Here is an 18,579-nt window from a genome sequence, read left to right on the forward strand (position 1 = left end):
TGCAGTAAACTCCAGTCATCCTCCTTCTCTTCATCTCATTTCCAATTCCTGCAAAAAGTGTCAGTTACAGATACAGAGGCAGGGGATTAGTTTGAATCTTCAAGGAGATCATCCTGCTTGGGATGCACTTAAGTTTATGAAGATCAGTTGGAGCTTTGGGTGAGTGCTAGAATTTGTGCTAGAATTTATATTCCTGACAATCTGCTACCTACAGATTACATGGAGTGTAAATGTTTATGCCTAAGGAGACTGTCTGGGTGGTAGAACAGCACCAACATTTTCTTTATCAGTGGCATATTTTATGTTTTTCAAAAAATAATTGCTTGTGCTACATTTGATCACAAAGGAACTTATTCCTTGTGTCACATAAGATCAACTGACCCATGGCGTGCAGATGTTTCACGTTTCCTTTTATCCACCACAGGGGGCAGCACTGAGGACAACATTCACCTGTTAAGCAGACTGATGAGATGAGAGATGGGATCCTCGGTTACTGCTGTGACTATTTGTCCCCTCAGGTGGGTCACACTGGAAGATTAATTAGCTATACAACAATATGACATGCATATTATCATTTTGGTATCTGATGATGATATCAGAATCTGGTGCTTTGCAACAGTTTTTCAAAAACTGTGTTCTCTTTAGTGAGCCCTGATATATAGAAAAAAAGCTAACAATTGTATACATTTGTGAAGTATCTCTCATAACGATGGAATTCACATTCCCTACTCTGTAAATGTATTTGCCTTAACGCAAACACACTTCCTGCATGTTTACACTGCTATACAACACATCTGCAAACTTGCATTCAGTATGTAGCATCTGTGACCTCCACCACACTGAGACACTCACACGGGCACACAGTTGTACATACACAGACTGTGATATCACCTGATCAGAGTTTGCTTGAATGAATTAGGAAGCTGAATTTTTCCTTTTCAGATTAAATTTTCACAAAGGAAATTATTGCCTCACATTTTGTGAGTTTTGTAATATGTTGGCAGCAAGTTATGAGGTAACTAACAAGCATTTTTGCTTTCACAGCACATACCCTTTTTGTGATGCAGTTGTGTTACAGTCATGTATTGTCTTGTAAGGGTATTTTGTAGCTGGGGCTAAATAAGACTATGGTTAATTCATTACCTCTGTTAAATTCACAGATGGATCCTTGTTCTGGTCATTTTGGTGCATCGGCTTAACGCAGTAAGATTTTCTGTTTTAAGTTTTAATTGCACACAACCTCAATGATATGGAAACATATGAAAACTACATGTAAAAAATCTTGTAATTAATGATTTCAAGAAGACTTTCATTGCAAAATTATACTAGACTTAATTAATATTGTGCATGTGCATTTATCCCCAATGAAGACATCTGGTGCAAATGTAAAAAAGCAGACATATATAGCATATAGATTGCTCAGTTTTTGTGGAAACTACTTTGTGAGGACATTGTATTCAGCTGCACTTCAGTGAGATGGTTTGTCATCTCATTTACATATAAAGAACAATATTATAGGTACCTAAAGGCCTTCCCTGAATTACCAGTTTATTACAGTGTGTACATCAATGATTGTTATCATATTGACGTTTGGTAATTTAAAGGTGTTAATTCAACTGTGCAGTTTAGGTTTAAGCCTGTTACAAAAAACAGTCCATCAGCGCCAAGACAGTCCTGAATCTGACACTCGCACTATACACTGCCACCTGATTAAACAAGGCACAAACTGAGAGTGCTGCATAGCATCAAGCTAGTTTAGTGCAGTAGAATTATCCTCTTGTTCTGCTTGACTGTACGCCTAACCCCTCCGTCAGCCACCAAGTGTCCTATCGTAGCTTAGCAACCGTGGCCAGGCACAATAGGTCAGGTGTACAAGGCACAGATAGGAGGATACCAGTTTACATGAGTAAAGATTATTGCACAATTGTTATTACAATGTAGATGATAAATTGTTTATAGTATTTTTGTGTATAATATTATTATAATATTATAATACTTTTACAGTATTTTATTGTCATTGAACCATCAAACATATCTGTACTTATCTGTTATTGCACGTTCTTAAAGTAGTTTCAGTTTTGTAAATATTTAATAATTGCCATGGCTTTCCACATTTTTAGAAAAGAGTTGTGTTCCTGTTATGCGTTTTAGTATGTAAATATTTACAAGGTAAAGTCCACAGGCCTTTAATGTATTGACGAAACAACATCAGAGAAAAGTATACAGTATAGGCCTAACCTGTCACACTTTAACACTGATGGCAGTTGATGGTGAACATGACTGTGGAGTCAAGGGGTTGCAAAAGTTCTCAAGTTTCTGGGACATAGTTTAACTCTAAATTACTGTTTAGCTGCCACAGTATGTCATGTAGCAATGGAAACCTGCCAGTTTGGCGAATCCACTGAATCTCAATGGCCTGTCCAAGACATCAAGACATAGCCAACTCATGTATGTATGTTGTACGTTTTTGGCACTGTGGTGAAAGATAGTCGTGAATGTTTAGACTGAGAGTGAAAGTGGGCCAACAGATGTGCAGCAGAAATCAACTTCTCCAGCATAAACTCATCCAAATATTTAGTAAGCTTTGAGAAAACATTGCTGAATGTTTGTGACACTGACATGTCTGCATACACACACACACAGACATTAGTGGGAGCACTTGGCATCTGCAGGTGTGAATTCACAGGGTAGTTTATCAGTAAGATGTTATGAGAATGATGAAGTGCTTTGAGCTTTTTTTTTCCTCATCAAGGTCAGAGAGCTCATAATTTACCCAAGTCTGTGTAGCTACAGATCACTGATTTGTTTAAACTTTTCTGATTATGACTGTCCAGTTCCCACTGGGAAATGTTTTGTGGCTAACTCTCAAAGCAATAAAACACACAGAAACATCATAGATGACAAACTCACAATCATAGCTGATATGCCAGCTGATACCTCCTGACCCAAATTTCAAGTCCAGTATTTGTTATTTCAGGGGGGGACTGAGGGCCCATGTCAAGGGAGAGACTGTTCTGTATGCCAGTGTTTTCCTGCGAAAGGTGCACAGGTATGAACTCTTCCTTCTCATGTTGTTATCCTTACTTACTGTCTCAATAGCAAGTTTGGTATTTTGAATTCTTAGTTCATTTTATTTATTAGAAAGATATTAAGCTGTGGAAAATATTTATATCGTGGTATTTTTCTCTAAAATTACTCAGCATGTTCTCAGTATCAATTAGATCTGTCTTGCAAGAAATTAATAGATTCCATCACTTGACATCTATTGTAACTAAAAGGTTTTTCTAATTGAAAATTTCTAATCAAATTAAAAGTAACTAAATTCAAAAATATAAGTCGCAAATCAGCAGCAAATTCTAATTCCTTGGTTGCTGATGATGAATACACGTCATAGATAACTTATTGTTTCTTGAGGAAAAAAAATCTTAATCCTGAGTGTCTCATGACTCCTGGCAACCGTCTGATTTAAAGTTTTATATAATGACTTTTCTTTTTGTAGGGAGCTCCAGGGAAGCCAGGCCAGCAAGGCCCCCGGGGACAAATGGGACCAAGGGGACGTGAAGGGCCACCTGGAGAGAAAGGCAGGAGAGGGGCAGAGGGACCCCAAGGACCAGAGGGTCCCAAAGGAGGCCGTGTTAGTGTGCATGTTCATGTGCATGTTGGGTGTGCTTTATGTCTAAGATAGAAACATACAGAAAGGAATGCAGCTGCTGCATGCAAGTACAGCTAATAATCACAATAAGCCTGCATTACTACACTTATCTATTAGGATCTATTGCCTGGTGGATATGGGAGTAATGAAACTTGTCATAAATATGTGTCCATATTTTTGACATTATAGGGCAAGACTGGTGTCCCTGGGTTTCCTGGTCACGATGGCTCAACAGTAAGTAAACTTGATTTGTAAATTTTTAGCAACAAATCAAAACAAAAAAAAAACACATACAACTTCCAATTACAATAATAATCCGATAGAGCTGTTATTTTTTTCACAATTTCCCAAAAACAATTTAGATATGATTGATAATCATACCAAGTATTGTGATCATGTCATGTATGGTATTTCCAACTATGTAACAGCCAAGTTCATGCACTGAAAATACAATATTGAAGACTGCACAGAAAATGGTGCGGTCATTTGAAGCATGTGTCTGGTATGCCCTCTAGTGAGCACATTATGGCATAATGAGGCTGCCTCTGCATCACTCAAGTGTTTGCTAAAAACTCAAGTCGTTCATCCTACTCTTTGTATAATTTTTAAATATAGTTGGTAGGATGATTTTTATAAAGCATAATTGAAGAGATCAAAATAGTGGCTTACTTTGCAATTATATTTCACCACCATAACTGTACTATGTTGTTCAGGGCCACCCTGGAGCAGGTGGCGAGCCTGGTTTGCCAGGAGTGGATGGCTGTAATGGGACAAGAGGTCAACCAGGTGTCCCCGGGCGTTCTGGTCTGGATGGTCTCCATGGGCCGCCGGTGCGTATAACCCCTGTTCTGATTGCTATTGCCCAGTCAGGAGTGAGACCTTCACATGTAATTCTCTAGTCTTTTTATAAAATGTACAGGTTCTGTAGCACTGCTGCACTGTAGGTTATGTTCAATGCCAGAATACAGTGGCAATGCATTTTACAGAACACATGTAAGGTTGTGGAAGTTTGGGAGCTGGTTGGAGATGTAGAGTAGAGGCTCGAGTCTGTGTTCTGTCTCTTATCAGCAGTTAAGATTAATCAATTAAACAAATATTGTCACTTAATATTCAACAATCTTTCAGAAAGTTATATAGAAAAAATGATATATATAGTGAAAATGATGTATAACTAAAAAATACAGTATCTGCTTTTGTTATTTATAATGTGTCTCATGTAAACACTGACTGTCTGTTCTTGTCAGGGATTACATGGACCCAAAGGAATTAAAGGAGAACCTTTCTTTGGTGTTCCTTTTCCTGTAAGTTCCCCAGTCTGGAGAAGCTCAGATAATGATGGACTGGACTGCATCAGTGTCAAATCCCATTTCAGCTTGAGCAGTTTCATAATTCTTTTGAGCAGTTTCATATTTATTAGTGTGTGTAAATATTCTCATCTTCATTTCTGATTATTGCTTCATTTTATCTTACAGGGGGAGCGTGGTAGAGATGGCACACGTGGTATACCTGTATGTTTTCTTTTCTGTTCTTTTCTATTGTATTCTGCTAATAAATAAAACTCTTGCCTTTTAAACATCAGGTTTTTTTCAAATTTTTATTTATTTATTTACTTTTTACTCAGGGAAGAAAAGGAGGCATTGGGCTAAAAGGCCACACCGGTGATCCTGGCCCTCCAGGGCTTGAGGTGATTTTTTTTTTAAATAAAGTTCCTTTATATAAGATACATATAATTATGACAGTATATTACTGCATATGCACAGTATGCAGCACTTGTATACAATCATGATCCACGTCACAAGAAGGAATGCAGTGCTTTATATGTGAAAAAGTATTTGTATGACTGCATTTAGGGCTTGGAAGGAGCATCAGGTTTGAGAGGACCGCCAGTGAGTCACCTGCTTCACAACCATTGCCACTGCATGCTTTTAAAAAAAATCTTTTATGGATACAGACACACACACACCAAACACAGAACCTTTCTAAACATTTCATTACTGTGTAGGGCGACCCTGGAGAATCGCTGGCAGGCAATACAGGTGACGATGTAAGAAACCATTTTGGTCTTTGACAACTATGCAAATATTTTATGCTGTGTGTGTCTGAATGAAAGTGTGTGCGTGTGCACGCTTGTGTGTGCTTCTGAGTGTATGTATATATATACACACTAATTCCATATTCCAGGGTGAGCAAGGCCCACCAGGCCCACAAGGACCAGAAGAAGTCATAGAATTCCCTCCAGACTTACTTCCACCCAAAGGTTACAAGGTGAGAGTAGAGCTTTCATTACTATTTACACAATACTGCTAATTTTTAGCCACTACTTAGGCTTGTATTAAGACAAAACCAGCCTGATTCATGTATTTAGGGTTTTCAGTCAAACTCTACCTTCTCCTTGCTTTCATCATTTTCCTTTCTGCTTCTCAGGGAGATCAAGGCCTTCCTGGATCATGTGGACCAAAGGGCATAAGTGTGAGTTTAATCCTGTATGGTGCAATAGAGGTATGTCTGAGAGTAAGAGAAATATATTTGATTTGCATTTTATTCTTTGTCAGGGTGGTATAGGAAACGACTACAGCCAAGAAATTAAAGGAGAGCAAGGAATCCTTGGTTTTCCTGGAGTTCGGGTAAGTGATTTCAATCAGAGTGCACCATGCTGTTAAACACATGCAGACACATGTACAATATTCACCCTCATTATTTCCGTCTCTAGGGTCCTGCAGGATTTCCTGGTAGACATGGATTGCCAGGACCTGAGGTACACCTCTGGTATGATAAAGCCCTGTTTTATATTACTATACCAAGACAATTTTTTAGGTCAAATATGATACATTTTCAGGGTTTCCGTGGAGACAAAGGACTTCCAGGGCTCATTGGAATAACTGGACCAAATGTGAGTATAAAGATTAAATTTGAATCTAACTAGAGTGTTTTTGTCTGGTGCAAACAGAAGCCAGTTTTTTTAAAAAATGGACCATTATATGGAAAGCCTAGACCACATTTGGAAGGGAAACTTGAAGGACATACTTTGATATTAATGATGTGAATTTAAATTCACCAGCAACAGAGATGCTTGCTGACATATTTGTTGTACCTTTTCCCCCCTCAAATTGTACTGTTTGCACAGCAGAAATTTTGCCTTGCCACAGCAGGAAAAATACAGATGGACGTGATAACAGCAACCATGGATCAGTCCCCCCAAGTGTCCTAACAGTGACAGTGAACCAGCATGCACAATAGCAGAAATTGTCCATTGTGTAACCAGTCCATTAAAGCTGCACTGCAAATAATGGGAATAAAGTTAAAAAAAAAAAATAAAAAAACAATATTTCCTTGTCTGCTGTACTCTGGTGGTTGCTAATTGGATGTGTAATTGGAATTGGATGTGCATTCAAAAAGAATAAATACACAGGAAACAAGTACCTGCAGCTGTACACAGCAGAGAAAAGAAAAAGACTATTTACACTAGAGTCCCTCGGGTTATGATTAGTGGATGGATTAATTATTGCACAGATTTGTTTCAGGGACTAAGTAAGTAGGTTCAGATCCTTGTAATAGTGTTTACATGAGTAAAGATTATTAGATTATTATTGCACAGGTCTGGCGTGACCATTTTGTCCCATTATTGCACATATATTATTGTCCAGTTAACACATTCATCAGCTTTAAAATGTCCAGTCTATCAGCTGTGAATGTTGTGGAGTCTGACAGCAGTGGGTAGGAAAGAGCGGTGGTACCTCTCCTTCACACAGCACAGGTGTGTGACAGGAGGACGATAGCCAAGCTGTTGTCCTTCTGTCACACACCTGTGCTGTGAGTCCAGGGAGCAGCCCAGGACTGAGCCAGCCCTCCTCACCAGTCTGTCCAGCCTCTTTTTTTGTCAAAACATGCTTATTTGGTTTATTGATTGGCCATAGCATTACATTTATTGTTTAGTTTCCTGCACTGGTACTCCTACTGCTTATTTCTTTATAGAACATGTGAAATTACTTTTCTCTGACTCACTTATTTGACTGTTTTTCTATTTTGTCACATCTATATGTGTATCTCACTCACTGAGTTGAGTCGAGCACTGATGCCCATCTTCAACACAGTCAGAGAGAGATTCCTTGCTTTATAGTTAGATACTATATTCATCTGTGTCATTTTCTATTTATGACTCTGGTTTCTGTTTCCGTCTTTGCATCAAACAGGGTTACCCAGGAGATCCAGGTCTCCCCGGTCCCCAACTCTTTTATAATGGAAGTAATGCCAGAGGTGAGGCAGCAGCTGTAATGCTCATCGCTGGTTGAGCTACATGTTCTCAATCTACTCTTGCGGCACACTCCACTTCTCCACTGTTTATCTGTATATTGTCAGCAGTCACATTTTCAAAGTGTGGCTACCTATGTTGCTGTTTTACTTGTAAATTGATGGTTGAAATTTGTAAACTCTCCTGCTGAGTTAGTAATCCACCATAATTACTGTATGAGATTAATCAGACGTCTCTGACTTCGTCACATTTCTATGTATTCTATGTTTATGTGGTTCAGGTGCTAAAGGTGACCGTGGGTATCCTGGATTGCCTGGACTCCCAGGTGACATTGGTCTCATGGGCATGCATGGACCTCCTGGCCCAAAAGGGTTATCAATACCAGGTCAGATTTCAGGCTGTGTATGACTTCATTTGGACATAAGACATAGAAATAACACACATCCAGGAGGTGCATGCAATGCATTACCACTCTTGAACATTCCTTGTTGCCCGATGGTCTTGAATCAAAATACTGTATTTTGTTCTGTCTTTGTTTTATATCAAAGATCTATGTTTTTACAGTTAGAAACTGTCAGTCTTTATTATTTGAAATTTCACAACATCTCTCACACCTTCCTAGAGGAGTTGGGTTTACCTGGTCAACGGGGCTCCCCTGGTCCCAAAGGTTATAAGGGAGAGCCAGGAAGATATAATGACTTTGAAATCAATCCATTTCCGGGACCAAAGGGAACAAAAGGACACCGTGGACGTAAAGGTGAAACAGGTCGCCCAGGTCCCCCAGGTATATCAGTACTTCCATTTTTGTACGTGGTAGTTAATCTCGCAAAATTAATGTCATTATTTGAACAACTGTAAACTTGTCATTTTTTGACTTACCTTCTGCCTTCTCTCTCTCTCTCTCTGTGCGTGCATGTGTGTGTGTGTGTGTGTGTGGCATCAGGATGTGGAGGTGAATTCTCAGTTACTTCTGATAAAAGAAGTCCACCGATTTAAATATTCCACTTTGCATAAAGCTACTTGTAGAACTTTAAATTTATATTGGCTCACATTTCTGGATGATTCACAGATTACTACTGTGAGCCTGGTTACCCAGGGGACTCTGGTGACAGAGGATCCAGAGGACCTCAAGGAAACAAAGGGCTCAAAGGAATTAAAGGTGATATGTGACTGTATGCATAAATTGGTAACACAAGCAGAGATTATATTCCTCTCCCTGTCTACTGACTTCTGGTAGAATCTGAAAACATACTGTTTATATGGAATAGCTATGCTATGCTGAATATAAATAGCAAATTTGGGATTTTTTTATTATATCGTTTAATTACCATGTTTGTGTGTACAAACGTATTACATCATAGTCCTACAATTTTGCCATTGGTGTCTCCTACAGGTTGTCCAGGGTTATGTGAATGTAGATCTGGTGTGGGAAGCATAGGATCTCCTGGTCCACCTGGTTATACAGGACCTCCTGGTTTACCTGGAACTCAAGGACTAAAGGGAGAGCCAGGACTTAAAGGAGATGAGGGACCAAGAGGACCACAAGTACAAATAGCAGGACTTGAAAAATAAAAAATTATGTGCAGTTTACTGTTTAAAAGTCTGTTCTTTGTCATAGCCACAGAAACATGGCTTTGTCTTTGGTTTGTGTTTTCTTGCAGGGTTTTCAAGGAAGTACTGGTGTAAAAGGACAGAAGGGTCAAAAAGGTGACTCCTTTGTGGCAAATGTTGAAGGTGAGCACCTGTTAAAGCCAAACCTGTAAAGTTTTGACCAACAGGTATTTTAGGTCTTAAGAAACACTGACTCTAAAAAGAATGGGTCTAAGCCAAGATTTTATTATGTTTCTTCTGCTCACCAAACTCTACAGTAAGGCTATCACTGTGCACTGTATTCTGCACAGTGTTCAGTACAACAGGAGGATGAAATAAAATCTAACTTGGATGATTTGTCTGTTTTTTTTATGCATGCCTATAAAAGTTATTAAATGTTTTAGCCTTTTTGCTTTTTAAAGGTGCTAAGGGTAACCAAGGAGATCCTGGACACTTGGGTTCTCCTGGAGGACCAGGTAGGCCAGGACTGGACGGTCCCCCTGGCCCTCCAGGAGACCCTGGACCACCGGTGAGTGTGTACAGTCAAAGTACTGAAAATATAATTTGTGGAACAGGTGGTATGGTTAATAATTTCATAAATCTTCTAATGTGATACGATTTTCTTATCTTATGCATCTAATTATACTGAATGGGTAAAATATTAGATTTTGCTATACTCTGTTCTGGTTGTAGAGTTATGATATCATATAATGTTTTTGCAGGGCATTGGATATGCAGGATTACCTGGTTCCAAAGGTGACCCTGGTATTACTGGACCCAAAGGGTTTCCAGGTGCCGTAGGGCTCCCAGGTCCCGGTTTACAAGGTCATAAGGGGCAGCCTGGACCAAAAGGAAATCAAGGACATCCTGGCCACCCAGGAAATCCTGGACGGCCAGGGCCTCCAGGTCAGAGACTGGATTAAGTTCAGGGATTCTCAGTTGGTGTTAATACACCCCTTCTCACATTAAGCCAGGTGTCATGGTCTCTATAAACATTTTGTATTTATGTCAACAGGTGAAACTGAGAGATGCTGTCATGAAGCTGAGATTGGATCACCTGGTCCCAAGGGTGAGCCGGGTTCACCAGGTAAGTCTTACAGGTGTTACACATAAAATCTTAAATAATATAAATATAAAAATATAAAGGCGACTGCTACATTGTTTGTTGGTCAGTTTAAGTGCAGTGACTATTGATCTGACTTTTCTAAATAGTTATGTAAAATTTTGCCCTAGACTTACTTACCCACATGTCATACAGGTTTATTACCCTTGAAACATTGTTGGCCTATGTTGCAAGTCAACTTTAATTTTTATTTTGTTCCTTGTAGGGATTCCAGGCGAGGCAGGAATAGACGGCCTCCAGGGACCTCAGGGACTCCCAGGCCCTAAAGGCATGAAAGGAGTTGACGGTGGATCTGGAGGGATTGGGCTTCCAGGTATTGACTCACTAAAATGTAGTCAAATTTAAATAATAAAGACACATTTAAAAAAAATTCTACATTGCGGAGGTCAGGTTAAACCTTGTGGATCATGCATCCACACTGTGAGAAATCCATACGGTGTGTTAAAAATTAATTAATTATACAATTTGAAGGGTTGTTTGCAGGCTTATAGATCTCTTTCATTTGTAAAAGGACCTCCAGGTTTAAATGGGGATCCAGGCGATCCTGGTCCCATTGGAATTAGTCTAGATGGCCCTCAAGGTCCTCCTGGATTACCAGGACCACCAGGCAGGAAGGGTGCCCCAGGAGATGTTTTTTCTACCAGGCCAGGAGCTACAGGCCCACCTGGTCTCCCTGGGGCTGTGGGGCCAAAAGGATTTTATGGAATTCCTGGAAGCCCAGGGACTCCAGGTAAGTTTCATTTATATTTTGGTGAACACAAACAAATCACTCAACAACTTATGATTACTTAATTGGGCTTATTTGACATGACCTGTATCACTGAAAACAGTTACTGTGCATTTCCTATTCTTTATTGTACACTGGAATTGATAACTCTCAATTACAGGTGTACATGGCCAACCTGGAAGATCAGGTTATAAAGGAGAGCCAGGGGCCAATGGTGACATTGGAGACACCGGTCCCCCAGGCCCACCCTGCACTCTATGTGACCTGACTAGATATCCAGGTCCTCCAGGACCTCCAGGAAACCCTGGACTAAGGGGAGTGGCAGGTGAACACACAGCAGCAATAGCAGCAGGCAAAATTGTGGATGTTTGCTGTCATTCTGGATGTCCTTAAAAATGCTGTCAAGATTAATTCCAGAAAACATATTTTGCCCTGAGGCCACTCTCACTATTCATGAAACATATGATACTTATCTCATTGAGTTTTATAATATTTCATAGGCTACCTTGGCCAGAAAGGTTTGAAGGGAGATATAGGTCTACCTGGTCGTGGACAGAAAGGTGTGCAAGGTTTCCCTGGCCCTCCTGGTGTGCCAGGCCCACCCGGACCAGCTGGTGCGCGTGGCATTTCTGGAGATCCTGGGGTAGATGGCGAGCCAGGAAAGAGAGGTGAAGCAGTTAAGCTCATCAGTTCATCTTAAAACTGCATCTCATATCCAATTCACTCACAGGAGCTAGTTTATAGTCAGCATGTTAGCTCAACCTTTGTACACACCATATCCAGACCCTAACAGTGATCCCAACATCACACTCCAAGCTGGAGTGGTGTCACTGGCAAATTCTATGGTTCAGACATTAACTCCTTCCCTATAGAGGTTTATGCAGAAATATAGCCGACATTTTATCAACAACACTTTATATCTGTAAACTATACTCTCCGGATAGAAATGAAACATTCCTTTCAATTCATCCAGGTGAAAGGGGGTACCCTGGCAAGGCTGGGATCACAGGTTTATCAGGTCGCCCTGGGCCTCCAGGATCCAGAGGTAAACAAGGAGAAAGAGGCTTTAGTGGTCGTCCAGGTGATACAGGAGACCCAGGAGTGCCTGGTTACAAAGGTAAGTGTCTGTATATATACCACACATGTCTGATAGCTATACTCAGTTCAGCACTGTGGCCCAGTGTTTTGTAATAAATCTAGATATTTGGCCAACAAGCAGACAACCAATATCTGAAAATATAAAAAATTTCTCAGGTCTTGTACTTTAACCATAATTTGGATCCAAATGTGTGGGCAGCAAATACAGCCCATTATGTGTGAACACCTTACATATAAGAAAGATTTGTTGTAATGCACAAATGTTGTAATACATTCAAAAATCTATATCTATAATATAAAATATAAAAATAATCTACAACATAAATAACATAGTTGCAGTACTTAACCTTGACAAAATTGTGTACAACAATTCTACAGCTACCATAGTGTCTACACAGCTACAAAAACATGAAAGAGGAATGCAGAAAGATATGCCAGCACATTTTCTCTTTTGTTTATAATCAGATTGTCGAGCATTTCATCTGAACTCTGTTGTCCGTTCAGGTTTACCTGGTCTACAAGGATTACCAGGACCATTAAGGATTGTGAATGTAACAAAGGGCCCATCAGGAACTTCAGGCAGAAAAGGGCAATCAGGACAACCAGGATATGCAGGCAATAGACCTGTCACTTATGCATCTTTTTAAAACAATCTTTTTTTATTTCCTTGTCTTTTCATTACAAAGATATTCTATAGCTTGTGTAAAACACTAAAGGAATATATTGTTTTGTTTTGTTCTGTCACTTATAGGCTTTAAGGGCCCAAGGGGCGAGCCAGGTGATTCAGGACCTGATGGATGGCCCGGTCTGCCTGGGATTAAAGGCAGCACCGGTGCTCCAGGCAGGAGAGGAATACCAGGACCTCCTGGGCACCCTGGAATCAAAGGTTTCCCTGGTCCAAGGGGATATCTTGGACACGTTGGAGAACAGGTACACAATAAACCTAATTTGTTGTCTTCATATTTTATAGACAACTGCCTATGTCTGTGCTCAGTATTTTAATAACTTTCTACTAAATATCCAAATACAATGAAATATAGCTGTAATTAGAGCCAAGTAGTGCCCCAAAAACCTATCACTTCTCATATTTAACAGATAACAGTCTTTATATACACAGCCATTTTGAACCAAGGCAGAGAAGTGATGTAAATTGTTTGAATGTGTTGGTGTCTATTGAAGGGAGATCCAGGGCCTAGCGGACATTCGGGGATTCCAGGTTTACCGGGATTACCGGGGGCCAAGGGTGAGTCAGAAGAGAGAGAGGTCATGATTTTCAGCTGATTCTGAAGGAGCTTTTTCATAGGAGAATTTCATACCTAAGTTGTTCAATTGGACTGAACTGATTCAACTTGTGCAAATCTGTTGCAGGGGATCCAGGACAGTCTTTTGGACAAGCTGGTCCACCTGGACCTAAAGGTTTGCCAGGGGACTCTATACCTTGTGGTGAGTTGAGAAATGCTAAACTGAACAGAATACCTACTTTGAAATTCCTTCAAATGATGATAAAGGACAAGAAATCCAACAGTGTAAGTAGATAAATAACTGGGAATGTATTCATATCAATGAAATAATTTAATCTAGCACCCAGAGGGAGTCAAGGACAAACTGGTGAACCAGGATCCCAGGGAAGGTTTGGACAGCCTGGACAACCAGGCATTCCCGGGGAACCGGGAAGACAAGGAGGACCAGGTGATTTCCAGTAAAGGTTTGGATGAGAGAACTAATATCCTGCAGCGGTAGATTTAAAATGGATTGAACGAAGAGCGCTGCTGATGATCACCTTTGAACTTAGGGATGGTATGTTTTGGTCTGGTATTGAACCAGACCAAAACATACCATATAAGAACTTCCACTCCATCCTGAGATGTCACACAGTTACAGAGTCTCCTAGGGGACAATCGAGGAGGGGAAAAAAGATGGGAAGGGAAAAAATAGATTAATACTTTTGTGGTCTCTTACAAATGTTTTGAGATCTTCTGAGAAACTTTTTGTGTTCTTTTCAACAACTTTCTTACTTTCTTTCTTTCTTTACTCACTGACAGTGGTGAAGGACAATAACTAGGATAATTTGTTTTTTTTACAAAGCTCACTTACACTTAAATACAGTATAAACTTACATAAAATGTCATTCAGGGACATTTTTGTTTGAACTTTATTATGTGTGTGTGTCTCTAAAGGTTTCCCTGGGCCTCGGGGCCCACCAGGTCGGCCAGGTCTTCCAGGTTTTCCAGGTGATCATGGAGGTCAGGGACCACCAGGCCCTCCTGGTCCATATGGGCCTCCAGGTATTAATGTAATGTGAGATGTTTCTCTCATTATTGGCTAGGTAGGGCACATGCATTGTAAGTGTCCACTATGTTATTTATATTGGCTTGTACAGGCTAACGCTTGGTTTGAATTTGGCATCAAAGGGGTTCTCAGATGTTGCTGCCAAAAGAAAGAAATGCTGAAGTGACTAATGAATGATGGCTGTGCTTTTACTATATTGTTGTAAGTACGATTCAGAGGACACATGGACGAAAAGAAAATGTGACAAAGGCAAGAACTTCTGATTGCTGAAGACATGCAAAAGGATTATTCTTATCCTGTGCTGTGATTTCCTGATAGGACCCCCTGGACCACCAGGTCTGGATGGACTGAATGGGCTTATAGGTCCAAAAGGAATAAAAGGAGCAAGTGGTAAGAAGGATAAAAAATGTTGTCTTCATTTTCAATATAGTTTATAAATCATTTCTTTGTGTCTTTTGTGTGTGTTTTGTTTATAGGTATTTTGTTCACATAGTCTATAACACATATTGTATGTGTATGTGTATCTGTATATATATTTTGGTCTGACAAATTGCCTTAAATATAAATGCTGATGTTTAGTTTTAGCTGAATTCTGAACCTTTCCCTTAAATCACACAAAAGTACAAGAGCTAAAGTAAACACACATTAGAACATATTATTTAAATGTCCCTTCAATGTACTCATTTTTCATTTCAAGGTAAAGATATGCCTGGTCCTCCCGGAACACATGGGTTTCCTGGCATCAAAGGTCTCAAGGGCTACCCAGGGCCTCCAGGAGCCAGTTTTTCTGGGCCCAAAGGCCAGAGGGGACCACCTGGCAGCACAGGTATCATATCTGTTATTATCAGTAGTGCATCTACTGCATCTGTCTTTGATGGTATAGATGACCTGGTATGATGGTATGTTATGAACAAAACGCTTGAAAATGGGTATTACAAGTTCAGATTTACATTTGAATAAAGGTGAGTCAGTTTGGAGTTACTGTTATCAGAGCACACCAGAGATAAGGTATTAAACTTTTCCCAGGTCTTCCCGGCCTCCCAGGTGAACCAGGTTACCCTGGCAATGGATGTCGTGTGCCTTTGTCAGGACCCAAAGGAGATGTAGGACATGAAGGAACTCCAGGACCCCCAGGTGTGTGTCTATGTGTGTGTGTGTGTGTGTGTGTGTGTGTGTGTGTGTGTCTATTTATGTTCATCTTGTCCATGTTTGTCTAAATTTTTGTGTGGCTGCATTTAGGAATTTTGTGCACATGTGCATGTTTACCTGTGCCTTTTGTCCATCTGTTCACAACTGGGATTTTTCTTTGGGTTTTTAGGTCTTCCTGGGCAACAGGGCCCACCAGGCAGCAGTATTTTCTGCCAGGGAGACCCAGGCCCAGTTGGTCTCCCTGGGTTACCAGGTTGTAAGGGACATAAGGGCCTCCAAGGACCTCCTGGACCTCAGCACAACCTAGGCTTAACAGGACCAAAAGGTAGATTACAATGTAAGATTGGTACCAACATTGTTTACATTGTTGCCATCCACTTGAATGTGTTGCTGCATTTTGACAGGAGAGAGAGGTCCTGCTGGTTCCATAGGTCTACCAGGACCCAAAGGTCAGAAAGGTATCCCTGGGCCTCATGGCCGCAAGGGAGTACCTGGTCCACCTGGAGACACAGGTGAGCTAAGCAATATGCTCATAGTTTAATGACAAGTTAATGATTTTTTGTCCTGATTTTTTGAGGAACAAAGCCTTGAACAAAAAATATTCTTTAAAATGTATTCTCATTTATTCAACACTACACTACACTGTTATAGGCGGTATATGTACAGTACATATGGCAATCAATGTTTTTTCCAGGTGTCAAAGGTGCTCATGGTGATTCCATCAGTGGACGCCCAGGACTCGCTCCTCTTGGACTCCCAGGACCACACGGATTGCCAGGACCTGTAGGATTCCCTGGCGATTTGGGTCCTCCTGGGACTACAGGACGTAAAGGCAGGAGAATCTAATATTCTCTATGTATTTATATGTGTCTGGATCTGACTAAATCAGTATTCTGTTTTTTATTTTTTTATTTATTTTGGGGGTTTTTTTTGGGGGGGGGGGGGGGTTCCCCTTCTTCATATTTGTGTGTTTTACATTTGTGTGTTTCAGGGGAGAAGGGTCCTAGGGGTTCTGTGGGCCTCCCTGGCCTTATAGGTCCTCCCGGGCGTAATGGTCCTACTGGAGACCCTGGAGATGTTGGCCAGCAAGGATTTCCTGGACCTCAAGGTGAATAATTAGATACAGCTGTTTGTCTGTTTAATTTTGGATGCAATATTGACAGGATGGCTAAAATGAAAGTCATTTGTCATATACAAGAAACTACAAAGGAGAGTCAGAGGCATTCTCACCATTATGTTTATTTTCAAAGACCTTGATAAAATTGTGGCCATTCTCAGCTATCAGTAAAACAATTGATATTTGCCACAAAATAAGTAATTTCTCTCCGTCTCTGCTTTGCTATTATCCATGTCACTCTATTGCTACTTGTTCAACCCCACCATCCTCCAGGTATCCCAGGTCCACCGGGTGATCCAGGGGAACCAGGCTATAGGGTGGCAGTGAGGTCAGGCTTCCTTCTGGTTATCCACAGCCAATCAGTTGAGGTGCCACCATGCCCTGAGGGCAGCAGTCGGCTTTGGGCGGGCTACAGTCTAGTCTACTTGGAGGGACAAGAGAAAGCTCACACTCAAGATCTCGGTAAAAGTCTGCATGAAATGATATGATATGATATGTCTTAAAATTAGTCCACAAGTTTCTAAGGTTAATAAAAAATCTTTCCCTTCTTGCCCCTTTAGGCCAGGCTGGCTCCTGCCTACCTGTTTTCTCCACCATGCCTTTCTCTTACTGCAACAAAGCTGCCTGTCACTTCTCTAGTCGTAATGACAAATCCTATTGGCTCTCCACCACCGCTCCCATACCCATGATGCCACTGTTTGGCCAGGAGATTAGATCCCACATCAGCCGCTGTGTGGTGTGTGAAACAGTTTTTCCTGCCGTGGCATTTCACAGCCAGGATAGCGCAGTTCCTGCATGCCCACCCGGCTGGAGGAGTCTGTGGATGGGATACTCTTTTCTCCTGGTGAGCATGATTAAAAAGTTTGATTGTGTGCATAAAAGAAAAATGCTGTGGGCTTATTCCGCTGCCTTTCTCTCTTCAGCATACAGGGGCAGGTGACGAGGGTGGTGGCCAGTCTCTGACTTCTTCTGGTAGCTGCCTCAAGGATTTTCGGTCTCACCCCTTCATAGAGTGCCAGGGTGCACGTGGTTCCTGTCACTATTTTGCCAACCTCTACAGTTTTTGGCTGACTACTGTTAGTCAGACAGAGCAGTTTATCACCCCAAAATCTGCCACCATCAAGACAGCGGATCAGCAGCGAAGCAGGGCCAGTCAGTGTCATGTCTGCCTTAGAGAACTGTAACACTTTTTCATTTGTAACTCTAATTACCACTCAGGGTCATAAAATGTAGTTGGTGCCAAAAAGTGTGGATATGCAATTTGTACACTGCTATCTGAACAACTTCTTTTACACAGTGTTGCTGTATACTGTTATATCTTTTTTCTGTCATTATTTTCAACAAGGTGCTATTTCTAATGATGATTATTTTGCTGCTGTACATTTATATTTTGTAATAATACATTTCAGACTAGTGCTGAAATCATAACAAAAACAACCCTCGGGAGAAATATCAAGAAGAAATATTGCTCTTGCGCTCCTCTATTAAAGAAAAGTTTTAACACCACAAGTCACTCAGAGTTCAGTAGCTACTATGCCTGGAAAAGGAACAGCCTACACACCAAAATCCCAAGACTGGAGAACAT

At 40.7% G+C, this 18,579-nt stretch overlaps 1 protein-coding gene across 1 annotated transcript; it reads left to right on the forward strand.

Moving 5' to 3' along the window:
• Positions 1–7: 7 nt before the first annotated feature.
• LOC124068853 (collagen alpha-4(IV) chain-like) lies at positions 8–18,500 on the forward strand. The gene is made up of 48 exons (XM_046407350.1): positions 8–159; positions 425–518; positions 1,161–1,203; positions 2,978–3,049; positions 3,500–3,634; positions 3,842–3,886; positions 4,366–4,482; positions 4,897–4,953; positions 5,125–5,160; positions 5,274–5,336; positions 5,503–5,538; positions 5,655–5,696; positions 5,834–5,917; positions 6,077–6,121; positions 6,205–6,276; positions 6,363–6,407; positions 6,489–6,542; positions 7,843–7,906; positions 8,182–8,286; positions 8,524–8,685; positions 8,845–8,853; positions 8,971–9,060; positions 9,295–9,446; positions 9,563–9,635; positions 9,914–10,020; positions 10,214–10,397; positions 10,507–10,578; positions 10,820–10,927; positions 11,126–11,344; positions 11,502–11,666; positions 11,842–12,009; positions 12,315–12,458; positions 12,944–13,054; positions 13,191–13,369; positions 13,619–13,682; positions 13,808–13,882; positions 14,021–14,128; positions 14,617–14,724; positions 15,047–15,118; positions 15,426–15,554; positions 15,755–15,862; positions 16,047–16,202; positions 16,282–16,389; positions 16,572–16,709; positions 16,869–16,985; positions 17,268–17,456; positions 17,555–17,838; positions 17,918–18,500. The coding sequence occupies exons 2-48, from the start codon at positions 478–480 to the stop codon at positions 18,176–18,178; spliced, it is 5,016 nt and encodes a 1,671-aa protein (XP_046263306.1). The 5' UTR covers positions 8–159; positions 425–477; the 3' UTR covers positions 18,179–18,500.
• The last annotated feature ends 79 nt before the right edge of the window (positions 18,501–18,579 follow it).

The sequence above is a fragment of the Scatophagus argus genome, chromosome 13, assembly GCF_020382885.2.
Source record: "Scatophagus argus isolate fScaArg1 chromosome 13, fScaArg1.pri, whole genome shotgun sequence".
Taxonomy (NCBI): Eukaryota; Metazoa; Chordata; class Actinopteri; family Scatophagidae; genus Scatophagus; species Scatophagus argus.